Source organism: Heloderma suspectum, chromosome 1, assembly GCF_057233095.1.
Source record: "Heloderma suspectum isolate Gila_16-S chromosome 1, 16-S_ref, whole genome shotgun sequence".
Taxonomy (NCBI): Eukaryota; Metazoa; Chordata; class Lepidosauria; order Squamata; family Helodermatidae; genus Heloderma; species Heloderma suspectum.
Window position 1 is genome coordinate 111,195,641 of NC_139458.1, and position 24,813 is coordinate 111,220,453.

Sequence of the window (24,813 nt, forward strand, 5' to 3'; positions counted from 1 at the left end):
AATTCTACTTGTGAAGTTGTGAACCAAACTAATTATATAGTTATTTTGTAAACCCTCCCTGCCTTGTACCTTGACCACATAGTTCTCTGGAGCATGAATAATCCATTGACAATCTGCCAGGTTACTGTATGCCTCAGGGTAGTGCATGCTTTGCACCGTTCCTTCCTCAAAGAGAATTGCTAAAGATTCGCAGCCAGAATCTAGAAGTACAGTGAAGCAAAATTAAAAGGATACAAACAAAATAGCCGATCTGCAAATTGCAAATGAACTGAAGCTGTCACTGACTTATTGTGCTTACAATAAAGCATAACTAACCTTCCCATATCAGTCTTAAGGCATTGCTTCAATGGAGCGCAGAGAGTCAGTTGGTTAAGTTTGTAATAGGTCAACTTACTAAATATGGGTCAAGAGGTATCTGAGTGGTAGGTAGGTGATTATGTTTGCCCTTAACTCTTGCAGACACTATTTTGACTTCTCTCTAGATCTAAACCTATAACGGACTCTTATAAATGACCTATATTAATAACTGTAAATTGCTCGCTGCTCTACTCTTGACCACCAACACCAGACCCTTATGTATGTCAAGAGGCTTGCCACAAGTCTTATGTCATAATTCCATCTTGTCCTGTGACGAGTAAAGTTACTCAAAATGGCGTCTACCCAAAGCACTCCCCATGTGGGGCTGGTGTAATCCATAAAGCTACTGCATAATCATAATGCGATAAAGTAATAGATCTAGTCTCTATAGTCCATGTATAATGGAGCCTCTTTGGCCTCATGCTACTGCCATTCTTCACTGAACTATACAAATATAGTGCCTTTACAGTATCTCAAACCAAGGACAAGCTGAATGTGCACAATGTATTGACAGAGCATCTTAGCACCTACCTAGAAGAGCACCTGGCTCAATAGCCTGGTATAGGATAGAAAATCCTCTTCCGTGTTCCTTGTTATCAGAGACAAATTTTAGCCTTACACTATTGGAGCCAACCAAAATGGGTAATGGAGGGTCCATTCCACAGAATTTCCCTGAAAGATGTTAACACCGTAAATGTAATTTCCTAATATTTCCTGAGGTGTAGTTTCATTAATGTCAAAAGAACTTGCTTCAGAATAGTTATGCTTAACAACAAAGTCTTCAGGCTGAGTTACAACAACCATGTGCAACATGGTAGCAATATTGTGAAATTACTATAAGATTGTTGATGGGCTGAGGCAATCCCCAATATGTGCCAGGCTCAACCTAACACTGGTAGCCACATTTCAGCTGAATTAATTTGTAGGACATCTGAGCAGCAAAGCATGCTTTGGGTGCCCATCTCCTCAAAATGTGGAACAAAATCCTGACAAGAAAAAAAGAGCCACTTGTCTTAAGAAAAGGCTATCAGGATTTTGTTGCTCTTTGTGTTCTCATCCATGCCATAAGACTTTATTCCACATTAGCAAGTCTTGAATCAGAGCATAATTATGTGAAGCTTAAATGAAAATAATTCTAACAATTCTCCTAGCAGTCACAATTATAGCATTATATATGGGGCACAGCTTGCAGAGTCAGGAACATTACCTTAGAGGAATACAGGGGTGATCTTAGTGTCCATGCCACAATGCCCCCATAGCTAAAATTCATGTGGATAGGTCATGGTGATTCAACCTCTGTTCACTTCAGTAGGACTTCAGTAGTTTGGTATTAGAACAATTATTTGTTCTAATACCAAATTTTGAGTAATGGGTTGTCAACAATAGCAAAATCAGACTGTTTGCAGTCTATTGCAGTATATTTTGAAGAAGAAACTCACCAATTAGCCTACCATCTGTGGAAATCACTGACAAGGAATCATAGTCACAGAATACATCTGGCTCGACATCAAAGCGGGAAAAATTCAGCAGTATATGCATTCTTTCTGGGACAAACACAGTCCAAACGCACAGCCTGGATTGATGCATAAGGAGTGAATTCTAGTTGACAATCAATAAAGGACAGGTGTATTATACCATGTCTGAAAAGAGATTTGTATATCTTTTCTTTTTCTATTTCCATATGGAATTTTATTCTATTCTGAAATAAAATTAAAAATACAAGCAACAAAAAAGAACACACATAACAATACAACAGGATCGCTAAAGAAACTCACTGATTATAATCCTTAGTATATCATGGATATGCTGTGGGACAACTAGAGTAAAATAACCTGAGGAGAAGCTAAGGGTGCAATCCTATGACTGTTTAGAGTAAAAATGGTCCCACAACTCCCAGCATTCCCCAGCCAGCACGGCTGGCTGGGGAATGCTAGGAATTCTAGGACTTTTTCTGTATAAACATGCATAGGATTGTACCCTAAATTATATAGCATATATAAGGATTGTTGCTGCTGCTGCTGCTACTGTTGTGTGCGTATTTCATAGTCATAAAAAAATCTATGCCTCTCTACTTGATTGGAATTTGATCAGAAGCTTGAACGGCTAATGCATCAGAAATAAATGAAACCACGGTGCCATAATATCTTTTTAAAATTAGGGATCCTTGCTTGCGGCACTTGCTGAGTGAATTTGTACATAATCATAAGCCCTATGCAGGCATTCAAACTGCACACACTGGGGTTACAAGGGTGGTGGGTATGAGGGTGTGCCTGCAAGCCTCATCCCCAATGTATCTTCACAAGTTCAGCACCACGGTCTGCAGCAGGGTGTAAATGCATTCAGCTAAATGCTCTGTAAAACTTCCCTGCAATTAGGAACCCTGATTGCAGGGAGCATTGAAGGCGCATCCACCTGAACATGCTTGCAACACCCCTGCAGAGCGTAGCGCTAAACGTGCAAAGATCTTTAGCGGCCATCCCACTGGCCAGGATGTTGGGGGCGGGGCCTGCGTGTGTGCCTTTGGCCCACACACCCCTTTGGCCTTCACATGTGCAAGCTGAATGCCTGCACAGAGCCATACTCTCCCAGACTGTATTTATCCACTGCTGTCTAGATGCCTGCTTTGGAGACTTCCAGTTACATGCTACACAAAACTTTGCCTTCGTGCCAGAATCCAGGGTCATTAGGTTCAAAATTATGAAAGAGCAGGGATTTGTGTTCCATCTACTCACTGGTTGTCCTGATAAAAATGCTTTGGATGTTCAGGGAAAAGCAGTCTTCCTTCACTGTCGGGAAGTTTACCATCTTGAACACTGCACGATGCTGTATCGTGGATATGAAATATGGTATGATGGAATACCAAGAGTCAACGCTTATTCGTATCACAGACATAAAGCAAACAAGAGTTATGAGATTACAGTGGTAGAATTCTTCAAAATATTTTTGTTAATGGGGTTATATGAATGTTGTGCTTAGTTTTCTTATATAAACAATAAAATAACAGCAAGAAATATTAATATATGAATGAATAAAAGAACAGCAAGAAATATATCAATGCTTTTCTACCCTTCAGAATACATCGTTCTACATTTTTATTGGAAAAAGTGAAACGCATGTTGCAAACAAGACCACAAGACTCCTGCAGGACTTGAGATGAGCAAATGGCTTTATATGCACAACTTCCAGTAGGAACATTGGAAGCTCCCTTATACAGAGTCAAATCATTGGACCATCTAGTTTAATACTGTCTACATTGACTGGTAGTTGCTCTCCAGTATTTCAGATGGGGGTCTTTCCTAGAAATCCAAGGACTTGAACCAGGGGTGTGTTTCCACGCTATCGGCTCCACTTTGTTTGCAACTCTCTTGTGATGTTTCCCCAATCGTATCTTCTCCTTTTCCAGTTTCCAAGGTGCTTAAAGTCATGGCTCATCATCACTGTAGCCTGGGGCTCTGTGCTTTTTCCACTGAGCTCTAATCAAAGTATTTTCTTGATGACTGGGTGGAGTCTGAGTGGAGTCTGGGTTGGGTCTGATTACCTCATCAGTGTTCCCGCCTCCTCGGCCGTGTTTTGAGGACAACAAAAGGAGAAGCTAATGGAGGAGTACGGGATTTTTAAGAAGGAATCAGCTTTGCTATGAAGAGAGGCTTTCCCCCTCTCCCCCTCTCCCCCGCCACTTTCTCCTTTCCCCTGGAAGTCCAGATGCACCTGCATTTCAGGAGCAAGCCTCATTGAGCACAGTGGGAGTTACTTCCAAGGAGACACACATATGCTTGTGCTGGGAAAGTGGGAGGGAGAACACAAAGAGGGAAACTATCCCCCATTTTAACCCAGAGGACCTCATTGACCACAATGGGAGTTACTTCTGAGGAGACAGTAATGGGTTTGTTGTGGGAAAGAGACTGAAACCAGCCCCCATTTTAACACACAGGATCTCTATCTGGAAGCTGTAAATGAGTTACATCCTAAGGCAATGGACCAAAGCCTTGAGATCACACTTAATCACATTTAAGGACTTGGGCTTAAAAGTGTGCCAGTGCAATTGAGGGGGAATCTCTGTAAGCTCCAATGTAGACATTCAAACGCAAGCCTCATTCAGCACAATGGGAGTTACTTCTGAGGAGACACTAATGGGTTTGTTGTGGGAAAGAGAGTAGTAAAGATGGAATCCAGCCCCCATTGTAACCCGCAGGATAGCTATTTTATTTATTTATTTGATTTATTAGCCGCCCATCTGGCCAGCTACCCAGCCACTCTATGTGGCGTTCAATACTAATAACAAATTTATATAATCAACTGAACAAAAAAAATTAACAAAACACTGCTCTAAAAAACCCTAACCCACCCCAAATGCCCACCTGAACAGCCAGGTTTTTAAAGCCCAGCAGAAGCTTATCAAAGAGGGGGCATGGCGGAGGTCACTAGGGGAGGAATTCCATAGAGTAGGGGCCACCACAGAAAAGGCCCTCGCCCTATTTATTTATTTATTTATTTATTAAATTTATTAATCGCCCATCTGGCTGGTCACCCAGCCACTCTGGGCAATGTACAACACACCATAAAACAATTTAAAACAATAAAATTCTACCATAAAAAATTTTTTAAAATACCCTAACCCACCCCAAATGCCTGCCTTAACAACCACGTTTTTAATGCACGACGGAAGCTCATTAAAGAGGGGGCATGACAGAGTTCCCTAGGGAGGGAGTTCCACAGAGTGGGGGCCACCACAGAAAAGGCCCTCTCCCTCGTCCCCACCAGTCTCGCTGTCCTGGCTGATGGGACAGAGAGAAGGCCATCCGAGGCTGATCTTGTTAAGCAGCCTGTCTGGTGTTGCTGGAGGCGCTCCTTAAGATAGGCTGGGCCGGAACCATATAGGGTTTTAAAGGTCAAAACCAACACCTTGAATTTGATCCGGAAAACAACTGGTAACCAGTGCAACTCCTTCAGCACTGGAGTGATGTGATCTCGCCGGCAGCTGCCTTTAATCAGGCGAGCCACCGCGTTCTGTACCAGCTGCAGCTTCCGAACTGTCTTCAAGGGTAACCCCACATAGAGCACATTACAGTAGTCTAAACGAGAGGAGACCAGGGCATGTACTACCGATGGGAGCAGATGGTCAGGAAGGAAGGGGTGCAGCCGCCGTATCAGTTGGAGTTGATACAGCGCTGTCACCTGAGCCTCCATGGACAGCTGGGAGTCCAAAATGACCCCCAGGCTGTGGACCTTTCAAGGGTAGCCGTACCCCATTCAACACCAGGTCAACATCCCCCAGCCTCCTCTTGTCTCCCACCAAAAGTACCTCGGTCTTGTCAGGGTTCAGCTTCAGCTTATTCCTCCCCATCCAGCCACTCACCGTCTCCAGACATTTGGACAGGGATTCTACGGCCAACCTTGGTGAAGATTTGAATGAGAGGTAGAGCTGCGTGTCATCTGCATATTGATGACACTGCACCCCAAACCTCCTGATGATAGCCCCCAGCGGCTTCACATAGATGTTAAATAGCATCGGGGACAGGATGGAACCCTGTGGCACCCCACAAGTAAGTGGCCACGGGTCCGAAAACTCCTCTCCCAGTGCTACCCTCTAGTACCTGCCGGAACCACCGCAATACAGTGTCTCCAATGCCCAACCCCTCCAGGCGGTCCAGGAGGATACTGTGGTCAATGGTATCAAAAGCCGCTGAGAGGTCTAGGAGAACAAGGAAGGAGCATTCACCCCTATCCAGAGCCCTCCTCATATCATCCACCAAGGCGACCAAGGCCGTTTCTGTCCCATGCCCAGGCCTGAAGCCCGACTGAAATGGGTCTAGATAATCAGTTTCTTCCAAGTGTGCCTTCAACTGCACCGCCACCACCCGCTCAATCACCTTGCCCAAAAATGGCAGATTTGAGACTGGGCGAAAGTTGTTCAGAACTTGAGGATCCAAGGAGGGCTTCTTTAAGAGCAGTCTTATCACTGCCTCCTTGAGGGCTGATTGCATCACTCCCTCCTCAAGGGAGGCGTTCACCACCGCCTTGATCCCCTCACCCAGTCTCTCTCTGCAGCTCATAATGAGCCAAGATGGGCAAGGATCAAGTAAGCAGGTGGTCGGCCGTACCGATGAAAGCACCTTGTCCACTTCATCAGGAGGAAGAAGCTGGAACCGATCCCACAAAACCGGTTTGCCACAGGCCGCCTCTTGCTCACTAACTGTATCCACAGTGTGCAGAGTAACACACCTAATCTGATCAATTTTATCTGCAAAGTGCCTTGCCAAAGCCTCACAGGAGGCCTTAGAATGCTCCAGTGGTTCCAGAGCCACAGGACCAACCAGGCTCCGGACCACTTGGAAAAGCCTCCTGGGACAGCACTCTGCAGACGCGATGGAGGCAGCATAATATTCCTTTTTTGCTGCCTTCACCGCCACGTGGTAGGCTGAAGATACAGCTCTAGCCCATGTCTGATCGTCTTTGGAGCGAGACTTCCGCCACCGGCGCTCTAGCCGTCTCACCTCCTGTTTCAGAGCTCGTAACCGCAGATTGAACCATGGTGCAGTCCGAGCCCTGTTCATGGGGAGAGGGCGTTTCGGAGCCACCCGATCTAATGCCCCAGGGATTGCGGCATTCCAGCCACCCACCAGGGTCTCGACCGAGTGGCCATTGGCATGCCCCAGAGAATCCCCAAGCGCGTTCAGGAATCCATTTGGATCCATAAGACGCCTGGGGTGGACCATTTTAATGGGTCCTCCACCCCTGCGGAGGGGTTGTGGAACCGAGAAGTCCAACATCACCAGATAGTGATCTGACCATGACAAGGGGGTGGTGGATATACCCCCAACTTCCAGATCACTCCCCGCTTCTCCAGAAACAAATACAAGGTCTAGTCTTCGCCAGCCTAGCTGTCCTGGCTGATGGGACAGATAGAAGGCCTATCGAGGCCAATCTCGTTGAGCAGCATCCCTGGTGTTATTGGAGGTGCTCCTTAAGATAGACTGGGCCAGAACCATATAGGGTTTTAAAGGTCAATGCCAACACCTTGAATCGGGCCCGAAAAACAACTGGTAACCAATGCAACTCCTTCAGCACTGGAGTGATGTGGTCTTGCCGATAGCTGCCTTTAATTATAGCTATAATGGAGCTGTGAAGTACTTTATTCCTAAGGCAATTCATCGGAGCCTCTCTGGGTCGCTTAAACACATTTAAGAAATTGGGCTTTAATGTGTGCCATTTCAGTTGAGGGGGAATCTCAGCCTCATCCACCACAATGGAAGTTACTTCTGAGGAGGCAGTAATGGGTTTGTTGTGGGAAAGAGAGAGAAACCAGCGCCCATTTTAATGCACAGGATCTCTATATGGAAGCTGTGAATGAGTTACATCCTAAGGCAATGGACCGAAGCCTCGAGATCGCGCTTAATCACATTTAAGGAATTGGGCTTTGATATGTGTTGTGTCAATTGAGGGGCTTCTCTGTTATTTCTGTGGTCATTGAGAGGGCAAACCTCATTCAGCACAATGGGAGGAAAAGCGTTGGGTCAGTGAGGTCAGAGCGACACACCCACAAAGGCTGGGCTACAAGCCCCATGGGCAGGACTGTGATACCGGACCCAGTGCAATTGTGGAAACAGGTCAGTAATGGAAAAGTAAGCCAGAAAAGTTGGACTATAAGCAGTCTCAGAAGAAGCGGTTGTTCAGCGATAAAATGCGGGGCTGATGCTGAATGGCCATGACGTCATGGAAACACAGAGACCTCACTACACAGCCAGGTTGGAGTGAATTGCTGGTGGAAACACAGCCCAGGAAGAATTTGCATGCAAAAATATGTGTTCTACCACTGATTTATAGCCCTTTCCCATTGTTCATCACAAATTGCCAGTGAAATAATGAGAGGTTGCTGGTCAGCTGGGGTGCCTTAAGACAGGGGTGGGGAGAAGGTAGATCTCCAGATGTTTTGGACTTCACCTCCCAGAGGCCCCTGCCAGGATGGCCAACCATCAGGAATGCTGGGAGTCCAAAACACCTCAAGATGTACTTTCTGCTCACCCCTGCCTTAAAAACAACTAATTAGCTATTTTGAACTAGTTTGGTCCTGCAAGAAGAAATACATTGTTCTTGGATTGTAATGGCAAACAAAAATGCAACCAAATTTGGGTGAACCCGTTTTTCTAGAATCAGCCTAAATAGTGAACAAATTGTTCCATATTATCCTCTGTGTTGGTTTTTTCTGAACACTCATGCTCAACAAGCGCCTCCAAGCTCTGAAGGCATTTTTTACATGCTAATTAGTGGCTCCTATTTTTAAAGATAATTTCACCCAATCTGTGAAATGGAATAAGTGAATTAGGCTGCAATCCTATATCCATTTACTTGGGAATAATGCCCATTGAACCCTGTGGGATTTACTTCTGAGTAGATATATATAGGATTGCACTGGTAATGAGTTAGCCCCTCTGCTTGTGAAGGCCATATATTCAAACCCCCTTGTCACATGGCCCACCACACACTAGGCCCTGACAGATCAACCTGCACCGTATCACATTCTACAAGCAAAGAAGAGTTGTGCCACATTCAGGTGTTGCAGGACCAAAGCTCTAGAACACCTACATGGGTTCTTCAACTAGGCCTTTAGTCCTGAAGGTCATGATTCAAATTCCTGTAACATCATTTACAGAGTGGCATTACTTTTCTCCAAAGAAATCCGGAAAGAAGCTCAATACATTCACAAACGGCACCGAATGGGGGCATTAATTTTTTTAAAAAAATCTACTTTGACTGAAAAACCACATTAAAATTGTGGAACTCTAATCTATTTACATTTTTCAAATATTCAGTTTTAAAATCCTAAACTCTCTGATTGCAGTTTAAATACTAATAAGACCAAACATTAGGATCATTATCCATATTTTCTATCGTAAATGAAATAACTTGGGCTTAAATCCAACATCATGCGAGCAGACTTCCCATCCTCCCCCCTGCCCCTGCAGCACCCACAGGAAGGAACCTCTTCACTGGAGGTACCACCAACCCTCTGGAGCAGATTTGGGAGTATGTGCAGCAGACTGCGGGAGAGAGGGGAAATCACTTCCACCAGCGGTTTCCATTCTGATAGCAGAAGGACATCGTTGAATCCAAGTCATAGACTTTATCAGTACCATAGACTTTAGCCAGTTCAGTAAATACCTAGCTCTGAAAGATGTTTAAGGGGCACTATACTCACCTGTAGAACTTTTCATTTTGACATCTAATTAAAAATGAAAAGAGGGGAATATGTTAGTAAGGAGCCATTAATGCTACAACAAATCAGAAAAGTAGCAACAAATTATCAACAACATACATATATATATATGTGTGTGTGTGTGTGTGTGTGTGTGTGTATGTGTATATATATATATATATATATATGCAAAAGGAGAAGGGGACAGCAGAGGATGAGATGGCTAGATAGCATCACCGATGCAATGAATATGAACTTGAGCACACTCTGGGAGAGAGCAGAGGACAGGAAGGCCTGGCGTGCTATGGTCCATTGGGTCACGAAGAGTCAGACATGACTTAACAACATATATATATATATATATATATATATATATATATATAATTTAATAGATTCATATACCGCTGTCCATATTTTAAAATATATCTAAGCAGCTTATATACCTATCTTTGGGCCTGAGTCCATAAACATAAAAAGAGATGTTCTAGGGTGATAAGTTCATTAACCATTGAACTGGGACAGTTCTAAGCAGGATATAGTCATTACTGTAAAGCACTAAGGTCAACATGACGACATCTGTGACAGCATTGTCCATGAAAGGGCAGTAAAATCTGCCGTCCTCAGCCTCACCGCCAGTGTCAATTACCAGCTCCAAATGCCTTTGACTCAACACTATGAGTCAAAGCCAGCCTCAGAGCGATAGAGAGCACTTAAGATTCACACAGGTAGGACCAACCTTCATCCTGGCCTGCTCTCTCCCTTGCCCAATGTGCATGTGTAACCCATGTTTCATTTGTCACTCCCAGCGTTATCAAAAGAATGGTAAATCTGACATGCCTGTGTTTGCTGGCGCTGGGTTATTACCCCCCGCCCCCCTCTCCTTCTACAACCAGATACTGGAGCATGCTCAGAGAGAATTCTTCAGGGTGGGCTGGCTTCTTTGAGAAGATTCCAGCAGCCCAGCCTTGCTCAAGAAGAGAAAGCTGCTCCAGAGAGAAGGCCCTCAGACTCTATGTTATTCACAGGCCTGCTTTGCTTGCTTCTAGGTATCTGTTGGGGCCAAATTATTAATTAAGGATCAAAGATTATTTGTGGGAATGGTTAGACATTGCTATTAAAGTCTATATTAATCCCACCAAAACAGAGTCGTAATTTTGTAATATTGTAAAGTATGTATCTGCCTATATTAGAAGACATAGTTAAATATCGTTAGATAAATATATTTGAATTATGTATGTAAACAGAAGATTCCAGCAACGTTGCTCAAGAAGAGAAAGCTGCTCCAGAGGGAAGGCCCTTTCTTTAAGTTATTCACAGGCCTGCTTTGATTGTTTTTAGGATACAAGCAACTAAGAATGAAGATGTAGATTCCTGCACAAGAAAACTACAACTATAAAAGGACTGTGGGCTCATTATTTTTTCTTCTTCTTCTGTGCACCCTGTTATTAGCGGAAAGAAACTGACTTCTTTGCTGCTATGGAGCAATAGCAACCAGACTGTCAATAATATCAAGACTATTACTATAACTTGACTGTGTATTACTATTCTATCAATGAGAATTATTTCAATATACATTTAAATTGTTTATTTTCTTTGTTATTGCAAATATGGATGAGAATCACACTGTCAGAAAAGACTGAACCTGCCCACTTCTCCTATCTAATGCAGAGATATTGTGGGTTACACATGTACATACTGTACACACATGAACAAAGAAGGTATTAAAATAATAGTTGGGAGCCCACTTTCACATTCGCTTTTCTGTCAACTGGCTAGAAGAGCCCCCAGAACAGACAGGCTAGATTTGGTTGTTGTTGCTTTCTGTCTGGTTAGCAGCCTTGCTACAGAAGAAGAGACCAGAAATGTTAATGAGGCAGAAGTAAGGATGTTTGGATTCTGATAAATCCATTCTATCTGTGTTTCACGGATTGTCAGGCATCTTTCATTCCACCATCCATTCATTGACAGAATCAGATTTTTTTTTAGCAATGTATGAGAATTCCATTCCTGTCTGCAAATGCACATTTGCGCTAATGCACACTTGCGCTAACGGGCATACTTGCAGCAATGGGCATTTCCGCAAATCCTCCCAAAAAGTTAAAAAACTGGTCTGCAAGTCTACAGAATCTGTGCGACTTCGATAAAACCGGTCCGCTGCGGAATCTGCTAGCAGGATTCATAGAAATCTGAAATCATTTGAATCCATTGTGGATTTCTTTGACATCCCTAGGCAGAAGGCTATTAATATAGACATGATTATTATATTTGTGGGATTTTGATACTACCGGCGTCCATATGTTGTTGAATCCAAGGGAGCACCTTGGTGAGATCTGTAAAAACTCCTGGTGTTCCTCTTCTATCATACTTTTTTTTCAGGTTATACATCCAGCTGCGAGCACATCCTATGCCCCATGAGGTCACCCCAATCAGGGTCCAAGAACCGTGTTCGCGCTTGCACACAAGAGATCCCCCGGAGTCCCCCTGCAGGGGAAACAAAAACATATCCACAATGAGACTCATACAAAATAGCACATGCAAATATTTACTTAATGATCCTTCAAAAGCACATCCTGTTGGATATAATCAGTCATGGACAAGACTGGCCCAGCTATGCTGGAGGGGGAAGTGGCCTGCATCAGGTGACACCATGAGAGGGGAGAGGGATAGATGAATGGATGTCTGGATGGTGCAGCATGACTTTGAAAGGGTTGGCTTGAGCAAGGGAATGGGCAGCATCTGAGCTCCACTTTCAGCAGCAAAATGTCTTTGGCTTGCACTGCTTGTGGATGTGCTTCTTGTCTCTCTCTTGGTGAAAAAGGGCATGTAAATTGAAACTGAGCAAGAAAGGTACAGTGTTCTAGAATAAGGAAGAGGCTCACCAGGCTTACTGGGACTCTGATCTTGGATGATCAGGCTGCCTTCATTCCAAGTTCTGCAACAGGCATTGGAGTGCAGTGTAGACTGCCTTGGGAGAGGGATCCCATAAGAGAGGGATGGGGAACCTCTTTCAGTCGAATTCCATTCTGGAGACGCTCTCGGGGGCTGTGTTTCAGTGGTGGGTGGGACCAAAGGCAAAAGGGGGGATGGCCAAAGGCAACACATACACAAAATAACCAAAATAGCAGCCCATTTTGGCTTAAAGCTCTTCCTGCCAGGAACTAAGCCTTAGGAGAGGCAGCTCAACCTTTTACAATGGGGGGGAAAATGCACAATTGCTGGGAAATCATGAAACGGTGGCTGGTGAAAAGGAATGTGGCCATCGGGGGAGACTCAGAGGGCTAGATTTGGCCACGGACCTGAAGCTTCCCACCCTGGCCATAAGAGCTGCCCAGAAAACCTGTGGCCTACCTCTGACAAACCTATTCTGTGCTCTGATGCTTCAAGTCACTCAGCGATGCTGCTAGACCCTGATAATCAGAGAATGTATGGTACACATTATCTCCTGTTCACAGCGTTAGGGCCTCCAATACACCCTTCTCTTCAGGCCTCTATGCATCACATTGTTGCAGAACCCAGAGTCAGAGAGACCACAGAGTGAAGGAAAAAGAGATTCTTTATTTAACGCACGGGCTTAAGGCTGGAATCATTTCCAAAGAGCCAGAAGCCCCGATTTACATTAGCACATTGGTTTTATAGATATTGTGACACATAGGAAACGGCTCCTCCTCTCCCTCCCATGTGGGGTTGCAGTCCTCAACATTTCTTCTCCTAGCACCATTGTTTATAATACAAGAACTGGGTTATAGGGTAGCCGTGATAAGCAGAGAACAGAAGAGAACAGCAGAGAACAAGATATACAATTGTATGACCTTTGACAATATAAGGAATTCCTGTGTCTCGTCAGCTTACAATAATATATTCAAGGGAGAAAGAGCTCAGCAAGAACATGAAGCATGAGACTGCATGAGGCTACTTAGTCTGACCCCCGATATGGCTGCTACATTCCCCCCTTAAATGCATAATTTCATTACAATTATAGCATTTCATTACACAAATAGACATTCTGGTTTGTGAAGCATAACACAGGACTCTTATAGCAACCCTCTTACTTAATAGCTTGTTGAGCTATTAGAGCATAGAGGGCGGCAGTTTTACTAGCCAAGACATAAAACAGATTGGTTAAACAGCGCATAAGACAAGGAATGCAAAGGCATAACAGTATCTATGAACAACACTGGTAGAATTAGGATGAACAATGCTTTTAAGCTAGCTAAGATCTGGAAGCCAAGGGGTTAACCAATTTAGCCAATTGTTTTGTCCCATTGTTATGTCAGCCACTATATTATGCATGCAGATTATTGATTTGAACATCTACAGCATTACTATTATTAGTCAAATTAAATGATGGAGGAGAAAAAGATAAAAAACCTGTTTGCAGGTATATCTCTTGGCAAACAAAAATGCTTTACTTTAGTGATGCTAGCCAGGTGAAGCCAGTAATTATCAGTGAATTGCTGGGACAAACTTCCCCTTTCAGGGGCTGGCCCCCCTTTTTCGCACCTTATTAAGGAAACACAATGCAACACTACTAACACTACAACATGTATATTTAATCTTCTTTAATCTTCTTTGGGATCTGACCATACGCTGGGCAGCTATTCACCTGGCAAGCTACAGTAGGGTCTAGTCCCTCTCTTCAATTCTCCAGCTGCAGGTCTGACCGTACGCAGGGAGGACAGTTTCCCGGTGTGTCCACAGTAAGGTTTAGCCTAAGTCTTCTTACTGCTTTTTCAGAATACTTTTTAGAGGATTTTCAGGATTTCTGTTTACAGTCTACTTCCCCCCTCTCGCTTTCTTGACTCGTGTCTAATGTATTCAGGGTTTAACTCCAGCTACTTTCATAGCTGTGGGGGTGGAAAGTATGACTGTTTTCAGTCCTCTCTATCTGGGAGTCAAAGGGTTAATTTTCCCTCTTTAACTCATACTTTAACTCTTGGTTAGAAAGGATGAACTTCCGTGATGGGAATGGCTTATTTTCTAAGACAAAGCGACGCTGGGCTTGAAGAACTTTGCCTAGTGTTTGGACTTTTTGTTTAAGGCTAACGTTTGCTTGCTCTTGATGCCACTCTAGTGTCAATCATGAAGTCAATGTCACGGCTCCTCACAAGCTGTCTTCTCTTTTGCCTGTTCTGGCTCCTTTGGTTTTCTCTTTTGTGTATTTGATTCATTTTATTTGGGCATTCATGCCACCAATGTCTATCTTGTCAACACTGGGCACACTGGTTCTTTCTTAAGAATCTTTTGCCTCTGCCGGGTCTTCTTTTCCTCGCCCACGTCTTCTTGGGCCTCTGGGTCGAGGGTATACTGGCGATAGGCATTTAAAAGATGCTCCAAGTACGCTCTGGGAGCTTCGGTGGCACCTTGCAGCACTTCAGACACTTTAGTCATATTAACTGACTTTTTTATACTTGCTCTCATGGCTTTTAACAGCAGGGTTTGATACTGGGTGAGGTGCTCTAGCCCCGCTTGTGTGTTGGGATTTCAGCAGGGGGGGTTTACTTACAAGGAGACTTTATTGGGTAACTTACAGCACACAGGCGTACCTAATGGTTGGATCAGACAGCTTCTCTGAACCACGAGCTATTGGGCTAAATGGGTTTTATACCATACATGTTACCCATGAGGCTACACAACACTAGCAAGCATTTTCAGCATAGGCTAGAAGTGTTTGGTTCTCAGGCACAGCTTTCTGTAAACAACTTCGCTTCCCAGCAAAGTGCTTGATAACACTTTTATTTATTAGTATGGGAAAATAAATTTTTCTCTCTTTCTTTTACTTTCTTTTTCTTGCTGATCTGCCTGTATTGCAGATCATGTTTCAAACTTTTTACATAAAACTTTCTGCTCCATGCACCAGCCTTGTCTCTTTGTCTTTTTCAAGTTAAACTCACTTAAACCTTTCTGCCTTACACTAGTCCCAAAGACACACATTTGGGATAGGCTCTTCTTCTCTTTCTGGTTACAATTTTCTCTATCTTAAAGAACTATTACATTATTGTGGCTACTTTACCCCAGGTAATAAGCTCCAGGCACAATCAGCTGCTTCTAATTCATCCTGGGGGCAACTATGGCCACACTTTTTCTCTACAAATGTTCTTTCTCTTTGCTTCTTGCGTCTTCTTTCTTCTTTTTTCTCCCTTCTCTATCTGTCTGCTACTTTCTCTATTCCCTCTTTTCTACTTGCCTTTGTCTTTTCTCTTTGTCATCCATTGGGAACCACACTCAGTATTATTTGGAGTTGCAACTAACACTAATCTGCAAATATCACATATATTTTATGATATCTAAGAAATCATAAAATATACACAACAAACTTTTTCTGCAATTTAACACAATGAATGGAAAACACTTTTTGCATGGTAAGGCATGATGGAGCAGATCCAGCAATCATACTGCTCTTCTGGCTGAAAGCCCAGGGCCCATCAAAATTAAGGGACGGGCATACTTACACAAGCAAAGAGTTCTAGGTCACCATTTTTGCATTGGCAACTCTATGCTGCATGAGTTTTAGCAGAAGGAAATCTAAAAGTCATAGATCAAACAGCCTGCTGTACACTGAGCTGACTACAAACACAGACACACGGTCTACAGCGATGAGAGTTCAAGTTTATCAAAAGCTTCACAGCACTGTCCATGGCAAGTCTTTGACAATTTAAAATTTTAGTCCATGTGCAGAGTGTCTCTAAAACGCCCAGACAATGATGGAGGCAAACAGAGAAGGCTCTGGGCAATGAAGATGAGATGTTTCCAGCAAAGGCTCCCCACTTTTGCATCAGTTTAAAAAGGGGAAGTGTGGCCCTACACCCCTTCTGACAGACAAGGGCCTTTAACTTTTTAGCAAGGCCTCTGTCTAAACAGAGCGGCACAGCTCAGCTCTCTAGCCGTGACGCTTTAACCTGGACAACTCCTCTGTAAATTTTATTCTACTTCTGTCAGGTTCTCACAGACATTTTAAAAACTTACTCTTTTTTTTTCTCTTCTAACCTGGTACACAAAAACAAAGTGCCAAAACTCAGGACGCTGGAGGGTGATGGGCATCGCTTTATACTTGCATTTTTTTCAGGCAGCCATTAATCTTCTTCGGGGAGGCAGTGGGGTGATTTGCAGGACTTCAAAAGCAAGCTTCTCAGTTTGTATTTGTAAATTCCAAGCTTAAAACAGGACACGATGAGGTACAGGGCAGCTAAATCTTTGCTTTGGCATGGGCAACAAATAACTCAGGTCAGCTTTCTTCGCTGGGGTCTCAAACAGGAAAAAAGTCTTAATTTAAAGTTGTAACATCACTGACAGCGTCAGCCAGCCAGCTACACAGATCTCACTGTTTTTCAAGACAGTTACTCCAATATCTTCTTTTCTTCTCAATCAGGTTGGGTCTCCAAACTGCTTACACAGTTTATTGCAGCTTCCAGGAGCATGGTAGTAGTGTGATTTTGGCTTGGCCAGGAACATGCTGTCTGGTTTCTTGGTCTCTTCAGCACACACACTCAGGCAGTGTAACACTGGACACTTAAATCAGTGAGATTTCTTCATTGCAGGGAATCCCACGGCAAAAGCTTAATGGTTACGCTCTTCAGAAATCATATAGCTGATAGTCAGTAGCTACAGGCTCTATGCAATTCTAACACAGTTCAAAGCTAAACACGGTTACCTTGACAGAGATCTTCAACGTGGTCTTTCTGCTTCATTCTGCCTTGGGACAGTCTTATGGCACACTTTTCACTCGAAGAGGGGTCTAGTCTGTGCCCTGGGGGCTGATTCTTCACCTTTATTCTCCATTTTGCGCCTTCATCTTCTGGGTCTTCATTTTCAGTTTCTGTTTCTTAGGGATTTCATCTCAATTAGGCGAGGTGATGATGTTGCACAACTCAGAACGTTGTGGGCAATTTTCCTGCCCGCCCTCTCGGCGCGCTAGGCTAACAGCTACTTCTTTGGCCTTACACTCTCACGCTCCCACGCTTTGTTAAAAGCCAGGCTGTCCTGCAACATTTTTCCAATTAACAGCCTCAGATCTTGTTCTTTTTTTTCTCTTAGCTCGACCTTGAGCTTTTTGCTGTTTTCTCCCTCTATTCTGAATCTTTTTTTAAAAAAAAACTTTTTCCTTTTTTCCTTTTTTTTGGACGTACATCTTAAGGGGGTGCAAGTCTTGAGCAGTAGACGAGCTTGCCTCCTCTTTTTTTTTTGTGAGAACACATCTTTTTAAGGGTCACCGCCGATTTTATTAAATCTTCTGCCCCACACTTCAATTCTTCAGTTTCTTTTATTAATGCTGATTGAGGTGTAAGAGGGGAACCTCCCGATCCCGTAGATATGAAAGTCTCGGCAGACAATATCTGGGAGTTGAGGACCGTAGCTGAAATCGGCGAATTACTGCCGGTGGGGCTTGAAACTGATGGCGACAGTTCTAAGTCAAAGCGAAGGGCAATGCTTCTGCAAGGGGGATGGCAGGGGCTCAGGAGCCACCGGATCTGGATCTCAACGGGGCGGTCTTACAGTAACATGGGCCTGTGGTGGAAGCGGGGCATAAGCAGGTGGAAACGCCGTTAGCTCTGCCAGATCTTCACATGGGGCTTCTAACACTGGTTGTAATTTCTTGGCCAATTTTTCTTTTCTGAGCACCAAAACTTTTGCCTGGGATTCTAGGCATTTCTTTAGCCATGGAGGAGAAGCGCGGACTATGGAATCCCACGAGTTTATGTAGGGAAATTGGTCAGGGTGCCCAGGTCTTCCAACCACAATAGCATATACACGGCTGATTTTGCTGGGCTCTAGAGAGCCTTTAGTAGGCCATCCTACACCAAAAGACGGCCACTTTATTTCATACAAAGTCCGCAACCATTGAGGATTCATGGGGGGGTCCCCATAATCTCTACTAAAACCTTTCTTAAAATTTGCTAGCATACATCCCAAGGGGGTGCAAGGTTTGCTTCCCCCACCACCCATAGCCTCCCTCCTAAATTGAAGACAGACACAATTAGGGAATGGGAATTGGTCAGTGAGTAAGGGGTCTCACTGGCCAACACAAGAGGATTTTATAACCACGCACTTTGCTACTGGCCTGGGCACCCGGACGGTCAACGGTATGCTTCAGAAACCGCAGTAGCCACTCACACAATCATCAATCTCTCCACTGCATCCATATGTCCCTGCCACCCACTTTTTCCACTTTTCACCAGAGCGGAAAGCGGCTTCCCCAGCTTCCTCAGCTTCCTACTGAGTACTGGCGTGCTGGGTACTGGCGCCCACTCGGGGGTGTGATCAGGCCCCCCTTCTACCCGCAAGGAGTAGGTTCTTTTCATATACGTATACTAACACTGACCTTCTTCATAAGGCGGGGCCCTCTTTTTTTCTGCCCAGTGGCCTTTCTCCCTAAAGGCGGGGACCTCTTTTTCCCATATACTTGCCTTTCTCCTGAAGGCTTCCAATGTGGGTTTCAACTCAATTGCAGCTGCGATACAGGCAGGGCTCAAGTTCCTTCCTCCGCTTCCCAAGGTTCTCTTGCTGCTCGCTGCCGTTTGGGCGATCCCGGCGCAGGCTTTCTCCCATTTACCCGACAAAAAGGTCGGTGGTGCCAAGAAAGGGAAGCATGCGCCGAGCTCTCCCTCCCGGTGCGGCGATTAAGAGCAGGCAACTGCCACCTCTCTGTCTCAGAGCCTGCCACATCCGAGTCACGGCACCATTTATGTTGCAGAACCCAGAGTCAGAGAGACCACGGAGTGAAGGAAAAAGAGATTCTTTATTTAACGCACGGGCTTAAGGCTGGAATCATTTCCAAAGAGCCAGAAGCCCCGATTTACATTAGCACATTGTTTTTGTAGATATTGTGACACATAGGAAACGGCTCCTCCTCTCCCTCCCCTGTGGGGTTGCAGTCCTCAACATTTCTTCTCCTAGCACCATTGTTTATAATACAAGAACTGGGTTATAGGGTAGCTATGATAAGGAGAGAACAGAAGAGAACAGCAGAGAACAAGATATACAGTTGTATGACCTTTGATAAGATAAGGAATTCCTGTGTCTCGTCAGCTTACAATAATATATTCAAGGGAGAAAGAGCTCAGCAAGAACATGAAGCATGAGACTGCATGAGGCTACTTAGTCTGACCCCCGATATGGCTGCTACAACATCATTACTGATTATTATGGCTTGTGGCTTCTGTACACACACACACACACACACACACACATTTCTGTCTCTTTCCAACTATCTCTGTTGTGGGGCTAACATGCTGGGGCATCGCATTTCAGTAATCTGAATAAAAGCTGATGTTTTCATTTGCCCTTGGTGGGAAGGCCATTTGGCATTTTGTGGATTATGTTTGTCATCTCCAGCACAGACAATGATTTCAGAATAGAGGTAGGACACCCTGGAATATTTTCTGAAATCCTTTGTAATGTCCTGGAGTTTCATGGCCGATCGATGTGCAGGTATTGCACAGTAGAGAAGCTGATGCGAAAAGGGTTCAGCAAAGGTAGAAAGATGGGGTCGGTAGAACATTATAGCTATGATGAAGAGATCTGTAGGCACGTGACAGCCGGCGCACCAAAGCAAAAACAACACTTTGCTCTTTCTTCTGCAATAGACTAATATGGCTCTCAATCAGCAATGCCCCAAAGCATCACGTAGAGGGTAAAAACCGACATAAGACCTAGTTAGAGTAGACCCATTGAAATTAATGGGACTTAAGTTAGCCAGGACTAACTTACGTTGCATTCATTTCAATGGGTCTACTCTAAGTAGGACTTAAGCTACCTTATTCCAAATCAGACCATTGATCCATCTAGCTTAGTATTGTCTCTTCACGGGCAACAACTTTCCAATGGCTTCTCCAGGACTCTTTCCCTAGCCTACCTGAAGATGCCGGGGATTGAACCTGGGACCTTCTTCATGCAAAGCATGAGTATAGGCCTTCCCACTAAACGTTCCCCTTAGCATATACCTAAAAGTCACAGAGATGGAGTGAATGCATCATCGTCATCATCATGTATACCATTCATAGTCATTCTACCAACCTGGCAAGCATCCTTTCCTCCATCTGGAAACCCAGCACACATTAGAGTGTCACCTCGAATAGGTTTCTTTAAAGTTGACAACACTCTAGAACATTCGCTCTGTTCTAAGATGGGCAGCTCCACTTCATGCAGGACTTCAGGGAGGACTCCATCTGAAAAACAAACAAAATACAGGAAGCTGACTTGGACCAGGCCAAACTGTTTGCCCATTAGCCCAGGACTGTCTAATGCAACTGGAAGCGGATTTCCAGGGTCTCAGGCAGAGGTCCTTCCTGTCACTTGTTGCCTGATCCTGTTTGATCTGGAGTGGTCAGGAGCTGAACCAGGAACCTTCTGCATGCCAAGCAGATGTTCCACCACTGAGATACGGTCTTTCCCACCAAACAGTCAAACCACACAGTGAATGGTAGAGAGATGGGTGGGAGAGGAAACACCAGTTTAGGGCACAATCCAATGCATATTTAGACAGAAAGAAGTCCTACGATTCCCAGCATCCCCCAGCCAGCCGTCGTCTGCTCATTGGTGGAATTGGACTTTTTCCAATTTCCCAAATTTGCACAAACTTGCACTTGCACGAATTCACACTTGCGAAAAAGTGCAAATCCCCTCAAAATGTGCAAACCCCCTGATGCGTATGTTCATTCTTTAGCCTATGGGGAAAATGTGCATTTTCGGCCAGTGTTTTTTTTTTATTTTACATATTTTTCTATGACTAAATTTGCATAAAATTATAGAAAGTAAAAAAACTGGTCCAGAGGTCCACAAAAACTGTGCGACTCAAGAAAAGCCAGTCTGCTGCAGAATCTGTGGATTGGATTCATAGAAATCTGAACTCATGTGATTCTGTTGCAGATTGCTCCAACATCCCCAGTTCTGTGTGAAGAACAACTTCCTTTTACCTGTCCCGAATCTCCCACCATTCCATCTCATTGCATGACCCCAGGTACTATACTATTTCTACACACCATGCATAATTTTATACAATTCAATCATGTTCCCCTACTCACCATTTTTCTAAGCCAGAGAGCCCCAAACGTTGTAACTTCCCTTCATAGAGGAGTTGCTCTAGCCCTCCCCTTTGGTTGCCCCCACACACTACTTTTTAATAGTTGCTTCTTAAGGAACTGCTTTCAAATATAACTCCAATTGCTTACTTTCTCTTAGACGACCCCAGCCACAGGTGATGCATATATATCCTGGATCAAACTTTTCATGTGGGTCAGGAAGACATACTGGCCAAACCGCTGAACCTACCATTAAGACACATCAAACTTCTTGTGACACATTAGAATGAATAACATTAATTTGGTTTATATCGCAAATTCCTTTCACTACAGTATGTAGTGACATTCACCAAGGAATCCAGTTTAGAAGTTAATTTCTACAAGTATTTTAAAACCGATGTTCTAAAATATATGAGCACAAGGATACACAGGCAAAATTATTCTGTGCAAACATAATGTAAATTAAAAGCAACATCAGATGGTCTCTCTCACACAAACATTGCCTTAGACTGTTTGTGTTTCTCAAATATTTATAACCCAGTGTTCCGAATTCAAGATTCTGAGAGCTTCTCCACATCGGACTTTTATCCCACTATTGAGAGTGGTTACTCATGGAGGTTTGCAGGTCCTTTACATGATGTCATCAACCTCCAGGGCATCTCCCTTGCTAAATGACCTTTATCCCATTTTTTAAAAGGTCAGAGATAATGAGCTATCAAATTACAGCAGGTTGAATTTTCTCCTGAAAAGAGGAAATCCCTCAATAAGAAGAGCTAGACCACAGTGACATCTAGTGGCTATACAATGAAACATATAGAACACGCAGATAAGGGAGGAAAAGCAGTGTGGGAAGAGAAACACATTTAAAGGGAGCCAGTCATGATCCTGCATTTAAAACGCAAGTAGAAAGCCCAGGTAAAGTTGCGGGATTTTAGGCTGGCATAGAAATGCTCTAAACCATTTCCCCATGAGAGTCAGTAATAACATTTGTAATAACTCAGCTATACAGACCAATGACTGTAGCCATGGTTATCATATTAGACTATGATATTACCATATTTAAAGTGACCGTCCATTTTCAGAAGGGCAATGTCATAATCCATTGGTTTCTTCATATTAAATTTTGGGTGTCTGATTATGTATTTTACATGTAGAGTCTGCTCTTCCTCATCTTTCGTCTTCAAATCATGTTCTCCAGCAGTGACTGTCAGCCTACTGAGCAGGAATCTGCACAGCAGTGGAAAATCATCATAATAGGAACAAAACTGAGGTTCTTTTTTTTTTTCAAAACAAAACAAAAACCCTATTCCATGCAGAAATGTAATTGCATAGCACACATTTGAAATAAAATTTATTTATTTATTTATTTTATGAATTTATTTCTTGCCTTCAATAGGCATTTCCAGGGCAGTGCACATTAAATATATTTAACAGAATAAGTAAAAAATAAAACAACAATCTGACTTCTAGTAAATTGCTCATTTGTACCTGCTTGTAATACAGTGAGCTGCCGTGATTACCCACTGAGTGGAAACAAGGGTTCCCCCACAGAAATGCTGGTTATTTCGTTTCAAGGAAATCTGTAGCAATACAGAGCACTTGTCACATTATGAAATGCATATCTCATCACATCTACAAAAGAGAGGCAGAGAGCAGGATATATATGCTGCATTGAATGTTGAACATCTGATGAACGGGAAACCAAACTTGTGGCCCTGGAATGTCTCATAACTCAGGGAAGTTGCAGTGAGCATAACAATCCCAGAACTTCAGTTCCCACCAGCACCAGCTAGCATAGCCAATGGTCAGGAATTCTGGGAGTTGTCATCCAAAACATCTAGAGGGCCCCAGGTTGGAGAAAGATGGGGAAGATAATACTGGGTTAGATGAACGAACGTTCTGACTTGGTTTAAAGCAGCTTCCTATGAGTAGTATCCAATGTTAGTCCTACATAGAGAAGTTCCATTGAAATAAATGGGACTTATGTTAATTGTGACTAACTTGTCTCATTCATTTCAATGGTTCTACTCTACATAGGACTAAGATTGGATACTACCCTATGTTCTAGGGGCATGGAAGGGGCAAAGTGCTTTTTGGAGGAGGGCAAGTTTTGTCCTAGATGTTAGATTCTTAAACGATAAATAATGGTATATTCACATTAAATAGACCCACCTTAAACATACCGTATCTGAAATAAGTCCTATTGATTTTAATGGGCATTAACTTTCAAGGAAGCTCGCTTAGGACTGTAGCCTTATTTTAATTTCCAGGTTATGGTTCAGTTATAATTTGTATGTGAAAAGTGCCTTTCCTTCAGGTAACCACAGAGGCCTGGCTAAGTGTGTGTATGTGTGTTGGGGGGGAAGAGAATATGAACTATGCATGGGGGGGGCACTTGCCCCCCACTTGCCTAGGGGTTTAAGAATAAGATTTGATTTTCCCAATGAACAAGCCTGTCTCACTTTCTTATAATGACTCTTGCTATGAAAACAATAGAATTCATCACTAAAGTTTTCTGGCAGCCAAGAGAGAAAGGCCATTGTTCTTGCTGTCAGTATCTGCTCCATTGCTCTTGGCAAACATCAACACCTGTTCAGTAAAAGAACCTATAAAGTAAAGCCCAAAGACATACAGTCCCCTAATTCTTCTCACCTCCATGACAGATCTTAGATCTGAAGGTGGCTTGAACTATAACTATCTAGGTGGGATGGGGGCTGCTCACCTGCCATGGGTGTGAACCTTGTTGCACCTGGTTCCCACCAACAATCCGAGAGAGATAGTTATAGGAATGCCATGGATTTGTTTCAGAGACTTTCTGCCCACATTTAGAACCTGAAAGGCATTAAGAACGGAAGGGGGTGTAGAAAAAACAGAGCAAGATATCTCGATATCATTCTCTACTTTATCATAAAATATTAAGTAACTTCTGAGTTTCAAATGGTTCTAAAATAGTTAAAGGCTTCTGATTGTTATCTAATAAATCCAATTTATTTCTAGTCTTAAATCACTAATGGCATTTCTAAATTTGACAAGTGCATCTGAACTTCATTTTGCAGCGTTTCCTTTGCAAAGAATAGCTCAAGATATGTTTATATCATTTACAAAAGAAACAGTTCCTGCACATTCAGACCTAAATAAAAATGGCTTTATTTGGATTTCTGATGGAATAACTTTATGCATGCTATACAGCAAAATTAAAAACCAATTTTAGTCCTTATTGTGCGTTTGTCATAGTTTATTGCCTAGATT

At 43.4% G+C, this 24,813-nt stretch overlaps 1 protein-coding gene across 2 annotated transcripts in view; it reads right to left on the reverse strand.

The window, feature by feature from the left end:
- OVCH2 (ovochymase 2) overlaps positions 1-24,813 on the reverse strand; it is a 69,695-nt gene that overhangs the window by 16,775 nt on the left and 28,107 nt on the right. For both annotated transcript variants that reach the window (XM_084828248.1, XM_084828240.1), the window contains exons 4-14: positions 24,287-24,396; positions 23,053-23,144; positions 22,619-22,791; positions 21,715-21,810; positions 20,561-20,712; positions 11,836-12,031; positions 9,554-9,577; positions 3,090-3,180; positions 1,797-1,930; positions 889-1,029; positions 70-200 (exon numbers count right to left, since the gene is read on the reverse strand). In XM_084828248.1, coding sequence (XP_084684374.1) covers positions 70-200; positions 889-1,029; positions 1,797-1,930; positions 3,090-3,180; positions 9,554-9,577; positions 11,836-12,031; positions 20,561-20,712; positions 21,715-21,810; positions 22,619-22,791; positions 23,053-23,144; positions 24,287-24,396 — 1,340 coding nt within the window. The remainder of the gene's footprint in view (positions 1-69; positions 201-888; positions 1,030-1,796; positions 1,931-3,089; positions 3,181-9,553; positions 9,578-11,835; positions 12,032-20,560; positions 20,713-21,714; positions 21,811-22,618; positions 22,792-23,052; positions 23,145-24,286; positions 24,397-24,813) is intronic.